This window comes from Myodes glareolus, chromosome 21 (genome assembly GCF_982192425.1).
Source record: "Myodes glareolus chromosome 21, mMyoGla1.1, whole genome shotgun sequence".
Lineage (NCBI taxonomy): Eukaryota > Metazoa > Chordata > Mammalia > Rodentia > Cricetidae > Myodes > Myodes glareolus.
In genome coordinates this window covers 58,356,283-58,369,390 of record NC_142046.1, presented here as the reverse complement: position 1 = coordinate 58,369,390, position 13,108 = coordinate 58,356,283, and the positions used below count along the sequence as shown (strand labels likewise).

The 13,108-nt window shown below is 45.1% G+C and overlaps 1 protein-coding gene across 3 annotated transcripts in view; it reads left to right on the top strand.

Moving 5' to 3' along the window:
- The window catches only part of Znf385b (zinc finger protein 385B), a 394,076-nt gene that overhangs the window by 94,821 nt on the left and 286,147 nt on the right, over nucleotides 1-13,108 (top strand). For 2 of the 3 annotated variants that reach the window (XM_085680921.2, XM_085680922.2), the window contains exon 3: nucleotides 135-464. In XM_085680921.2, coding sequence (XP_085537047.1) covers nucleotides 188-464 — 277 coding nt within the window. In that variant the 5' untranslated portion in view covers nucleotides 135-187. Of the gene's footprint in view, nucleotides 1-134; nucleotides 465-13,108 lie in introns of those variants that run through there. The other variant, XM_085680926.2, reaches the window with a different exon arrangement.

Genomic DNA, 13,108 nt, shown 5'->3' with positions numbered 1-13,108 from the left:
AGAGGGATATAAAATGCTCCAGATTTTTTGAAGACCTATCTGCTGAACTCAGCCATTAAAAGTGAATTATAATAGCCCTGGAAGACCAGAAAGCACATATAAATTTATAGACTTCGTGCTTCCGTTCCTTTCAGCCCTGCAGCACTCCTCAAGCCATGACAGCCATCGTGAAGATGGAATCGTGAATATGGCAGCTTTCCTGCGGGGCTTTGAAGAGAAGGGGCTAAAGAACGACCGGCCTGGGGACCAGAGCAGTAAGGAGAAAAAGAAGATCCTCTTCTCCTTTTGCGACGTGTGCAACATCCAGCTGAACTCTGCGGCCCAGGCCCAGGTCCACTATGATGGCAAATCGCATCGGAAGCGGGTCAAGCAGCTGAGCGATGGGCAGCCTCCGCCCCCAGCCCCGGGCTCAGGCCCACTCTTGGCCAGCGCTTGCCCTTGCCCTGGCACCAACACCAGCACAGGTAGGAAGCAGGCCCTGCCTCGCAACACTGCCTTTTTTTTTGGAAAAATGGTTCTGCTACAGAAAAATGAAGGTTTTAGAGCAATGTATTGATTATCTTAAAACTACTACCACAATGTAGGCTGTTTCTCTAGAGGTAAAATCTAGGAATATGTTTGTTCACCCTGAGAGAATTTACACACACATGCACGCATGCACGCACACATGCACGTGCACACACACTGGTACATTGGACCGTGGACTTACTCTTTCCCCATATTAGGTGAGCTTCTGAAATTGTGCTTGAAACTAATCAGTGGTAACTATTACTTCCTCCCTCAGAAGGAGGCTTTCTTCGTCTGCTTTCAACTGGTTGGCATCCTACTTGAGGGCATCTAAAAAGCCACAACGTTTATTTATAACAACCTACAGTCCCGTCAGCAAGCGTTAATCTAGCGCCCGTGGCTTGTCTTACTCTTTTGGAGGGCTGCCCTCGGTACTGTGGTGGAGCTGACAGCTGGAACCGGCGCCTCAGCCGGCCAGCCAGCCTCTCCTCTGAGTTCCCACGTCTCGCCCTTTCGCCAGGAGGAGAGTTTACATCTCTCGCATTTGACTTGCCTTTCAAATCCTTCACCTTATCCCTGGACAACCTCTCCTCCTCCACAACACTGCTCAGCTGGCCTCCTCCGACAGAACTCGTGAGAATTGGGTTTTACTGGTATCTCGAGAGAAGGTTCCCACTCAGAGTGGGTTTCTTCTTTGGCTGTAAAAGACCCCCACTTTGAACTGGGCAGTGGTGGCACAGGCCTTTAATTCCAGTACTCAAGAGGCAGAGGCAGGGGGATCTCAGTGGCTTCGAGGCCAGCCTGGTCTACAAGAGCTAGTTCCAGAACAGTCTCCATAGCTACATACACAGAGGAAACCCTGTCTCTAAAATAGAACAAATCCGCCCTAAAAGAGGTAGAAGGCTCTCAAACCCCTCTGACAGCTGTTTGTTTGTTCATTACATGGCTTTGGCATACGTGAGGCAATGCAGGAAAGCCAGTTGTTGGTGTGTTGATTTTGTTTGCTGTACCCTGATACACATAGACCACAGCTGGAAATGAATATGTGCGGCCAATAAAGCAACTTTTGTATTTAAAGCTAAATGCAACCATGGTTTTGCCTAGTAAAATAAGTTTAACTTCATTAAGCTAACTCCTGTAATCTGTGCTTATCACACCGTGATATAAGATACATGCTTATGACTGTGAAAAATCACATCCCATTTCTACTTATTTGTCACATTGGCAATTATAATTGTTCACAGAAGCATGTGTATGCATTATTTTTCACGTTAAGAGTATGTTAGTGTTAGGCTAAAAATTGATATCTCAGTTAGAAAGCAAATTACCCGAGTAATGGTTTAGATTACATCTCAGTCCTAATGTCTATAGTTACTTTAGTAATTTAAATTATATAGTTTCTTCTTTGTTTTTTTCTGTTTGTTTTTTTGTTGGGTTTTCAAGACAGGGTTTCTCTGTGTAACAGCTCTAATGGTCTTGGAACTCGCTCTGTAGCCCAGGTTGGTTTTGCACCCACAGACATCTATCTGCCTCCTGAGTGCTGGGATTAAAGGCGTGTGCCACCTGATGACAGGGGCAGGTTTCTGTCACAGGATACTGGGTGGCACAGCAGGAATTGGCGGGTGGCACATGTACGTTTTTTAATGTTCTGAGCCTCTTACTCAATGAGGACCGGGCCTGACCTCAGGTCAGTTTCCCCCACTCACTTTCCTCTATTTTGGTCGGTCACACTGCTGTTTCCTGTGAGGCGGTTGCTCCCTCAACGCTGGTCTCAGCCCATAGCTCCTCACCTTCGCTTGTTTGTCCGGGATGAGGAAGATTACATGCTGTTCATAAAGCTTCCATCTCGTTGATCTCGGTGAAGATTTAGCTCCATGGCCCCTAGAGTTTAGAGCAGAGCGAGACACAGCCACTGTCACTCTGCTCTACCTCAGCCTGCCACTTAGCTCAGGAGATGAGGACGTGGTGAGGCTGAAGGCATGGTGGTGATCGTCTCCCCTTGGCCTTGCCAAGTCGGTGCCTGCCGTCCTTGCTGTGTCTGTGTGTCACAGCTGGGCTCCCCGAGTAGTTCCCTGCTCCCTTGTGAGATAGCGGTGTCTCCAGCTTGCCCTCAGCTGGGAGCCGCGCGCGCCATTCCTCATCTGTGTGTGTCTCTCTGTTTCCCTGCCTGCTGTAGTCCTAATAAAACTCTGCCCTCCGCTCTCGTATGCTCCAGTTCAGGGCGCTTGATAACAGATCCAGAGTTCAGTGTAAAAATCAGGAAGGGATGGGACCTCGACACGTAGAAGCCAGGCTCTGAGGGATGGGGCTTCTCTTTCTTGTTCAGGTAGCATGAGGAGGCTGGCAATTTCAAGGACAGTGTGAACTCAAGGAACAAAAAGTATTTTTGTTGTTGTTGTTGTTCATTATTGCTTAGCTTCAGAGAGTAAGATGATTGAAATTTGTTCCCCACCCCAAAAGCAAAACAAAGTCAGCAAAGAAACAACAACAATGCACGGCCCGTGTGCTGGAGTCCGAGCCCTTAAAGTCGGGCACTGTTTGGAGGCACAGTCTTTATAGAAATAATTGAGCGAAAACAAAGCCTTTAATTCCTTTAAAATGAAAAATCATTTGCTACCTTAAGGGAACTGAAATACAGGGGCACGCATCTATGGAGAAGAGAGTGTGAGAAGACACAGGAGAAAATAACTAACTGTAACTTGCGCCTGAAGCAGACGCTCCCCAGGGCAGAGAAGCAGCCGACCCACACCAGACACCTTGACTGCAGACATGAAGCGGAGAACTAAGGTTGCTTAAACCGCTGAGTATGTTGTGTACTGCCCTAGTAGGTCTCGCTGCTCATACGTTGCTAGGGCTTGTAGCCATTTCCGTTTTGAAGGAGAAAGATGGAGTCATAGTGATGTCCTGCTTGATAACTATTACTTTAGGAAGTGGCTGCTTCTTCTTCATGTTGGTCTCACGGTGTTGGCATTTGTAGCGTGGTATTGGAACCCACAGGCAATTCTCCTGAGCATTTAAAGGGAAATTAACATCAAGTTTACAAAATCTCTTCCAGAAAAGGCAGGAGGAAGAAATGCTTTGTCAAGTCCTTTATGTGACCAGTATCACACTGATACCAAAAGCAGACAAAAATAATAGAAGAAAGAGAACTATCAGGTAATATCAACTATGCATCTAGAATCAAAACTTTTCAAAATATAAACTATTTTAATTCAGAAATGAATTAAAATATGATCAAGGAGTTTTGAGGTATATAAATAAAGTTAGGTCAACATACTAAAAAATCAATCAAGATATTTCAATATGTCAACAAAGAAAACTCATGTGATTATGGTAATTGATGCATTGTTTTTCTTGGACACCGTTAGTTAAATTCCAATACCCATTAGTGTGAATAGAGGATAGTTATCTAAATTTAATTAAGATAATCTACAAATGCCTACAGCTTGATGCTAAAAGATTGTAGGTTTAACCCCTGGAATATGGAACAGAGTAGATATTTTACTTTAATACCTCTTATTCATCATGCAGTAGTGGGAGTCCTGAGCTCTGAAATGAAACAGGAGCATAGACAGGGGACTTAGAGGAGACAGGAGGAGACAGAAGCGTCAGTCTCCTTCATAGACGACATGATGTCAGGTGTAAAGTCCCAGGAGTCTGTAACACGGCTGTTAGAACCAGCATATGAGTTCATCAGGGTTATATAAGAATCAACATACAAAACCATGGAGCTGTAGACCAAAAATGAATGTATAGAAGCCAGTTTTTAAAAAACAGCACCATTGATAATAACAGTAAAATAAAATGCTCAGACATGTCTTTTAAAAGCATGTATAGATTCTGTATACTCAAAATTACAAAATATTGAAGAAAGAACCCAAAGACGTTAAGAGATGGAGGCATGTACTATGTTCATGGATTAGAATTCTCCACATATTTAAGAAGTCAACTCTCCCTAAACTCATCTGTATGCTTATGAAATTTACTACTAGAATCTCATGAGTGTTTTGCATCAAATATAGAGAAGAACATTCTAAAATTTGTTGGAAAAAGCCCAAACCCTGGAATAGTTGAAACAGTGTTGACAAGGTAAGCTTGGAGGAATCTCTGCCACGTAAGGCTGACTGACAGCTGCTGTAATCAAGATAGTGCGATTGTAATGATTATATAGACATGCAGATCAGTGAGAAATAACACCGAGCTCAGAAACATTCAATGCACATACTGAATTGATTTTGTTTATGCAGGGGAGGGGGCTTATGCATATGCATACATGTGTGCTCACCACTGAATACACACGCGGAGGTCAAAGGTCAACACGGAGTGTCTTTCTCTATCATTTCCATTTTATTAGCCTAGGGCGTTGGGGTGGAGTAATCAAGGTTTCTCAATGAGCCTGAGTCTTACTAGTTCCGATAGATGAGCTAGCCAATAAGACCTGTGATCTGCTTGTCTCTGCCCGTCCACCCCCCCACCCCCCACCCCACCCCCACCCCGCTTTGAGGTTTCAGATGAGTACAGCAACACTGAGTTCTGAGCGGGTAATTAGGGGCCAGTTTCGGTCCTCATGTTTACACAGCAAGACCTTAACCCAGCGAGCCATCGCCACAGCTCCTGAGTTGATACTTGATAAACATGCAAAAAAAAATTCAATGGAGGAAGGACTCTATGATTCTTAATCGTGATTGTCAACTGGTGGATGTAGAACCACCATGGAAGCAAATTTCTAGCCTTGACTCTGAGGTATAACTAGAATAGATTCATTGAGGTGAGAATACCTACCATAAATGTGGGTTGATACCATTCCATGGGCTGGAGACAAGAGAAAAAGCGAGCTGAACACAGGCATTCGTTACCTCTGTAGACAAGGGAAAAAAAAACTGGCCATATTTCATAAAATAAATGAGTATTACCTCAAAATGTCATAGACATGGCTGCAAATTATAAAGATAAAACTTATAGAAAAAATGAGACTCTGGGATATAGGACAATGTGAAATTCCACTTAAAACCAAATGGATGATTCATAAAATAGAAAGTTGATTAATAGGACAGATTCAAATGTTTAAAACTTTTGTTTCATGAAATACTATATGAATATGATGAAACTATAAATTATAAAAGGAAGAAAATATTTGAAAACCATACATTTCAAAAACAAAAGACAATATATAAAGAACACTGGAAGCTTAATAAAGAATCAAAGAATACAAGTAGAAAAAATTCACAGAAGAGTAAAATATGACCAATAGGTGTATTTAAAAGATGCCCATCAGCACTAGAGAGGTGGCTCAGCGGTTAAGAGCACTGACTGCTCTTCCAGAGGTCCTGTGTTCAGTTTCCAGCAACCACATGGTGGCTCACAACCATCTGTAATGAGATCTGGTGCCCTCTTCTGGCCTGCAGGCAGACATACATGTAGAACATTGTATCCCTAATAAATTCTTTCTTTCTTTCTTTCTTTCTTTCTTTCTTTCTTTCTTTCTTTCTTTCTTTCTTTCTTCCTTCCTTCCTTCCTTCCTTCCTTCCTTCCTTCCTTCCTTCCTTCCTTCCTTCCTTTCTTTTTAAAAAGATGTTCATTATAATTACCCATTGGGAAAATGTGGGTACCAATGAGGTTTCATTGTATTAACTCTCAGAATGTCTAAACAATAGTAACAACAGCCACATGCTGGCAAGAACGCTCAGTTTACTCTTGCATCTCAGATAGTAAAGTAAGTGGTCTATTGTCAGTGTAGGGTGGACTTCCTAGCAGAAGGCTGAGCCATCATCTTTATCCTGAGCGTGTGCTGGAATGATTTCCTCACCGTCTCTCTCCCACCCGCTGCTCTCCTTCTCTGAAGATCTGTACGTATTGAACTTAAAGCAGTTAATGAGTGAATGGCTGATTGTAGACCTCTTACCTGGAGAGCTTGCCAGTGTGCATATGTCTGGGCTCCAGCTGCAAGGTACCAATTCTGGAGTTCTCAGCTGAAGCTGGAGATCTTGTTATCATAAGAGCCTTCCTAATGATGCTCTACCGTTGTGCCGCAGAACCCGAATTTCACCTGTCGAGGGTGCGCTGCACCCAGAACGTGAGCTTTTAATCTTAGATACGCATATAATAGGGCAAATGAACTGAACGCAGAAAGAAAAGAGAGAGGCTAGTGTTTGGAACAAGGCAGTCTGCGGACTGCTTCTTCACTGACGTGTGCTTACCTCCCGTTCATTGATACAGATTGGGCGGGGCAGATATTGGCAGAGTTTGTGCCTAGTGGATGCTGGGGTCTAGCGTGGGAGCCGAGCCACAGAGTAGTTGTGACAGCTTCACTCGGAGCCTGTGTCCACAGTGCGGCCAGCTCCTGCTGCACACAGGCTCTCCCGCCCACCAGTGAGTTAAGCCTGGCACTCTGGTACCCAGATGCCCTTGTCCTTCGAGGCAGAAGCAGGATGTTTGCCAGCTAGAATGACAAATACTCGTTTTACATTTTGTTTTGCTGTGTCCTTAAGGGAGGTTTGTACCTGCTCTGGAGAACCATGTTGCCTGGGGGTTTGGGTGGGAGGAATTGACTTTGTTCTGGGTCCATTGAGATCTCCGTTTCCTCAGAATGTGAAAGTGTTCCCTGCCAGGGAGTCGCTTCTTATCTTGCCCTAGGCAGTGCTTTGCCACAAACACTGTTTAGCGATAAGAAAGGTCAGGATAAGAGCAAGGGGTTTCTGAGACACGGATCCAGACTGCATCAGAAATGTGCTAGAACTGGCGGTCACCCCTGGGAAGACAGCAATAATGACAGCTTGTGAGGTGGGTGTGCTAAGCTGGCTTCCTGCTGCTGTGATACAACACTGAAAGCCACTCGGGGGAGGAAAGTTTACTTGGCTACCTGGTTGTCATCCATCATCCAGGGCTGCGGAAGGCAGCCCTCAAGGCAGGCACCAGGAGGCAGGAACTGAAGCAGAAACCAGAGTGCTGGTTTGCTGCCCCTGGCTTGCTCAGCAGCTGCCCTTCTCTTACAACCCAGGCTGACCTGCCTCGCGGTGGCAGCCACCTCTGTGTGCTGGCTCATCGTATATCAATTAGCAATTAAGAAAATGCCTCGTAGACACGGCCATAGGCCAATCTGGACTGGGCAGTTCCTCAACTGAAGGTCCCTCTTCCAGGTGACCCTAAGTTTGTGTCAAGCGGGTGACATTGGTGACATTTTCCTCTCAGTGTGTTTGAGGAAAGAGAGAGCTACGAAAGCAGGCCCACTTCCTGTGACGTCACAGACTCGAAGCGAAGCCCGAGGCCTCCACGCACCTGTTCATGTTCCGTGCTTCCCTGCGTGGGATTAGACACAGAGCGCAGAGTGAAAAGCATCCAGGGTGCTTCGTCATCTAACACCCGGCTCTCCGGTTGTTGAAAGACTAAAAGGTTAATTTTGCTCTCTTCTGTAATAAATTGGAAAGGAATTTACAATCCTCAGGTGAGCTTGACATGTTAGGGCTAAAAGTAGCTCAGCAGGCCAGGGAAGTGACCCAGGGAGCAAAGGCAAGATTCAGAATCTCGGGGTGAGAACCAGACTGGCCGCCCTGAAAGGCAGAGCAGGACCCGGGACAAAGCCTTGGAAAGAAGCAGAAGTTTGGAAGTTTGGGAAGACGGGTAGGAGGGTTTGAAACAGTTTTATTAAAAAAAATTAAGTATAACAATTTTCACTTTATCTTCCTTCTCTGGTTCAGAAATGAGAACTGTGTTCTGGGCTCAGGTACGTTGTTCTTCCAGACTCTGCGTGCTCGCGAGCAGGTGAACCGCAATGAGGTCATGAACGTCTGGACGCTGGTGCTGTAAGCAGCCAGGCACATTCTGACCACCAGCCCCTGCTGTGGGGGGGGGGAGGGCAAACCTGGCTCCCAGAGATAGCTTTGACAAGGGAGCCTTGTCAGGCAGGCAGCAAGAGCAGGACTGAGGCTGCTGCTCAGTCACGGGGTAGCTCAAGATGGAAAATGAGCCTGCCTATGTTCAAGAGGCACTTTTGGCTTTCTGGAGAGAGAGAGAGAGAGAGAGAGAGAGAGAGAGAGAGAGAGAGAGAGAGAGAGTGTGTGTGTGTGTGTGTGTGTGTGCATGTGTGTACATGTGCGCTGTGCATGTATGTGCTGATGGAGGCCAGAGGATGTGTTCCTCGATTGTTTGGAACTTACCTTTTTGCTGGAGCTCACTGATGTCTAGACGACTGGTCAGGAAGCCCCAGGGATCCTCCTGTTCGTGCTTCAGCAAAGCTAGGATTGCAGGAGCAGGCTGGTCCACCCCACCTTTTCAGATCAGCATACAAGCACTACCTATGGCTAGACTGAGCCATCTCCCAGTCCCCGCCTCCTTGAAATTTTGAGTTTGAGTGTAAGGCCTGTACCCTTTGGATGGCAGGATAAGCTAAGAATGTTGAAACACTGGGGAACTTTGCAGAGTGGACTTAGGATGACGGAAGCTAAGAATGTTGAAACACTGGGGAACTTTGCAGAGTGGACTTAGGATGACGGAGTGGAAAAAAAGAACAAGGTGAGAAGAGGGATTGTCAGCGGAAGTGTTGTGAAATGTGGTGTCCGTGTGTCTGCTCAGTACCCTCAGGATTCTGTCAGTGGCTTTTCCTCCCAAACCATTCTATAGTTTCAAAAGTGCTATTAACACCATGTGGGGTGAGACACGGCAATGGATACTACGAGCATTAAAATATGTATATTGAATATGAGATCTCTCATCTTTCATCTCATATCTACTTAAGATGACAAATTTATCCTCAAGTGCATTTTCTCCAGGCCTAAGAAAGAAGAGCAAGAAAAAAAAAATTTAGAGTTGATGTTGCAATGACACAGAACAACCACACGATGGTGTCAAAGGTCTGTAGAAATTGAGGGAGTTGCCTCATTCCCACATGTAGGTCGAACATAACATTAATAAGTATAGAAAGCGAGGAACCACAGAAAATGATGAAGGTTGTGCGTGGCTGTGCACACAGAGGCGGGGACGTATTCACAGACCTTGTGAGCACTTTTATGTACATTAGCAAAATCTATAGGGAGTCAGTTGTGTGTAGTTGGGGATAGAGGAGGAGAATTTGTTCTCTTTTTTTCTCAGGAATGGAAATGGCTGTTTAAATAATCTGTTATCACCTTCTTTGTGGGAAAATACTATAGGAATCCTGGAAAAAAATCTAGATATTAACATGAAAGTTAGAGAGGCCAGCACACCAGGACTAGCAGAATCTACTCACACAGGACAGCATTTTTTTTTTTTATTTTTTTATTTTTTTATTTTTTTTGCCTTCCTTCCCTCCTTCTTCTTTTCCTTTTTAAAATATTTTGACAAGAGTCTCAATGTATAGCCCAGGACAACCTCTAACATCAACCTTCTGCCTCCAACTCCTAGTATTGTCTTTAGAGGTATGCATTATACAGTGTACTCTTTTGTTTTTCCTTTTCAATCATTCTTATTTTATTGTACGTGTCCGAGTGTCATGTCTGCCTGTGTGTCTTGTGTGCCCAGTGCCTGCAGAAGCCAGAAGAGGGCACCAGATCCCTTGGAACTGGAGTCACGGGTGGCTGTGAGCCACCTTGTGGGTGTTGGGAACAGAACCCAGGTCCTCTGGAAGAGCAGCCAGTGCTCTTACCTGCGGAGTCATCTCTCTGGCCATGTCTTGAACTTTGATTTGTTGCTGCCAATATGAAAACGTGACAGATAACTGGAGAACTGGTGTCACTTCAGGGGGAGGCAGGTGGCTAAGCTAGTCACAGTGGACTCAGCCCCAGGCCTCTAAGAGATGTATTTTTCTTTTCTTTTTTTAAAAAAATATTTATTTATTTATTATGTATACAATATTCGTCTGTGTGTCTGCCTGAAGGCCAGAAGAGGGCATCAGATCTCATTTCAGATGGTTGTGAGCCACCATGTGGTTGCTGGGAATTGAACTCAGGACCTCTGGGAGAGCAGGCAATGCTCTTAACCACTGAGCCATCTCTCCAGCCCCAGAGATGTGTTTTTCTTACAGTAACGATCATGCCGTCTTTTTATTGGACAGAGTCCATGAGTTTTCGTAAAGTAAGGAACTTGAGAGGGCAAAGGCCTGGCATTTGAGAACAGGCATGAGCGTCTCCTAGCGTGCGTCCTTAGGAGAAAACCCAGGAACCATCTCCGCCTCTGTGAACTCAGAGGTCGCTGACACGCCACAGGGAATGCCACACACTCCTCTGACTCGCTGTCTCGCCTGTGCTGGTGACTTGGATTTTGAAGTATTTTACAAAGTCCATCCTTCAAGCAAGGATGCTATTGGTGCTCCAATCTGCCTTCCCAGCGCCGTTTACTTGAGACTCATACTGAAGCGCTTGTGGTGATTGAGGGTCTTATTAATGAAAGTCATTTAGAAATAGGACACAGGCTGAAGCCGTCACTGCCAACATGTCCCCAGGGAGCGAGCCGTGGCCAGTGTGGATGATAACACAAACTTAGAACTGCCAGCAAGGTGGATCTGAAGTCATCATCGCCAAGCAACCCCATATTCTGTGTAAGTGGTTAAAACAGCAAACAAGGGTGCTTATTATAGAAGGACAGAATTCCAAGGAATGAAACACACAGAGGATTTTAAATAAAACATTTAGAAAGAATTAAAAGGCGTGGTTGGCCCTTTTTTCAGGTTTGAAGTTCTACTTGAAGAGTGCTTTTGGCTATGAACTTTCATGAATATTTTATTCTTCCAAAGATAAGGGCTGGCTAGCACCAAGTATTCGTCTTTTTAGATTTTGAAAAGTAAATAGCAGCAGTTCTCAGGGTGAACATTTCGGCCAGAGCGAGCATTGGTCGCGAGTGTTTTGGATCATCAAAGGTACTCTTAAAGCGCTGAGGCCTTCTTGAAAAGAAATGTCATCACTTCTAAACGGAGTGCGGAAGGAAGGCTTTGGGGGTAGCTGGCTCAGGGGAAATGGAAAATTGATGAGTTCACCCTCCGCCATGAGACAACTGTCCCCTCGCTCTGGCTGACTCGACTCTTTGCACACCGATGTTCTTTCATTCCTTAACAGCATCATGGGAAGGAGGCTGCCTCAGATAGGAAGCCCTGTGGCACCGGCGTGTGGCCTTGCTGTGTCTGGGCCAACTGTGAGTTACGTTATTTCTTCTTCACAGATGAAGCGGCTGGAGCTGTGCAGGTTGGGTGTGGCATGTTTTGGGGCCAAGCACAATGGCGTCCATGCTGTGTTGGCCCTCTTTATTTCCAGAGGCCACAGTCTTAGGAGCCTGCCTCGAAAGTCCAAAGGCTGTTGCCCTATAGATGCCAGAAGTTCAGTCAAGAGATTATGACCTCTAGGTAGGATATTTTGATTTTATGCTTTAAGTGTTCCCCAGCATCTTTCAGTGTTCCCATTTACTTTTAAAAATTAAGCTGGGCGGTGGTGGCGCACGCTTTTAATTCCAGCACTCGGGAGGCAGAGGCAGGCGGATCTAGGTGAGTTCGAGGCCAGCCTGGTCTACAAGAGCTAGTTCCAGGTCGGGCTCCAAAACCACAGAGAAACCCTGTCTCGAAAAACCAAAAAAAAAAAAAAAAAAAAAAAAAGAAAAAAAAGAAAAAAAATTAAAATGACTTCATTAGACCATCAAAGTACCACTTTGGTAGCTAAAGAGACAATTGTGGATTTATTTTTAAGACACACATATCACACACAAGACCTTTAGAAAATGAAGCTTTCTTCTTCCCTAGTAAAATGCCTGGGATCACATCCTAGAGCTTGAACTCAGAGCCCCACACTTTGGGCAGAAACTAGGAGGACATCCAGTCCCACCCCAGTGTTCTGCGACGTCCCCCAGAGCAAGCCTAGGAAGTGGTCTAAGAGACAGATGCTGTTCTGTAGGATCAGAGTTCATGCTTTGCTGTGCTGTGCTGTGCTTGATTTGGCCAGTGCATTCCTCAGGGGACTACAGAGATGGCTCAGTGGTTAAGAGCACTGGCTGCTCTTCAGAGGACCCAAGTTCAGTTCCCAGCACCCACATGGTGGCTTGCAACCACTTAGAACTCCAGTTCCAGGGAATCCGACACCCTCTTGTGGCCTTCATGAACATTAGGCATGCTTGTGGTGTGCAGACACATATGCAGGCAGAACACTCATACATGTAAAAATATTTTTTATATTACATACACACACACATACACACACATTATGTGCATTGGTGTTTTACATTGGGTGTTGAGTCCCCTGGAACTGAAATTACAGAGAGTTGTGAGCTGCCATGTGGGTGCTGGGAATTGAACCCGAGACCTCTGGAAGAGCAGTCAGTGCTCTTAACCACTGAGCCGTCTCTCCAGCCCAATAAAATAATTTTTAAAGTACATCATTTGGGAGGTTCACTCATGGGAAGAACATGAAGAAAATGCACCATCATGGTCATATTTCTTGGAAAGATTTATGGTGAAGAATGTAACTATTTTTTGCAAGTGATTTTGAAGAATTCAGTAGTCAGTACTGTGCAGAGCACTCACAAATAAGATAGAAATATTCTGAGTATCACATGTGACATTTCATACAATATTTTGCGTATGGGTACAGTGAGACTAGAGTAAGAAAAGCATAGAACCCAGTGTTTCATGCTCATCCTGAAAACATCGTCT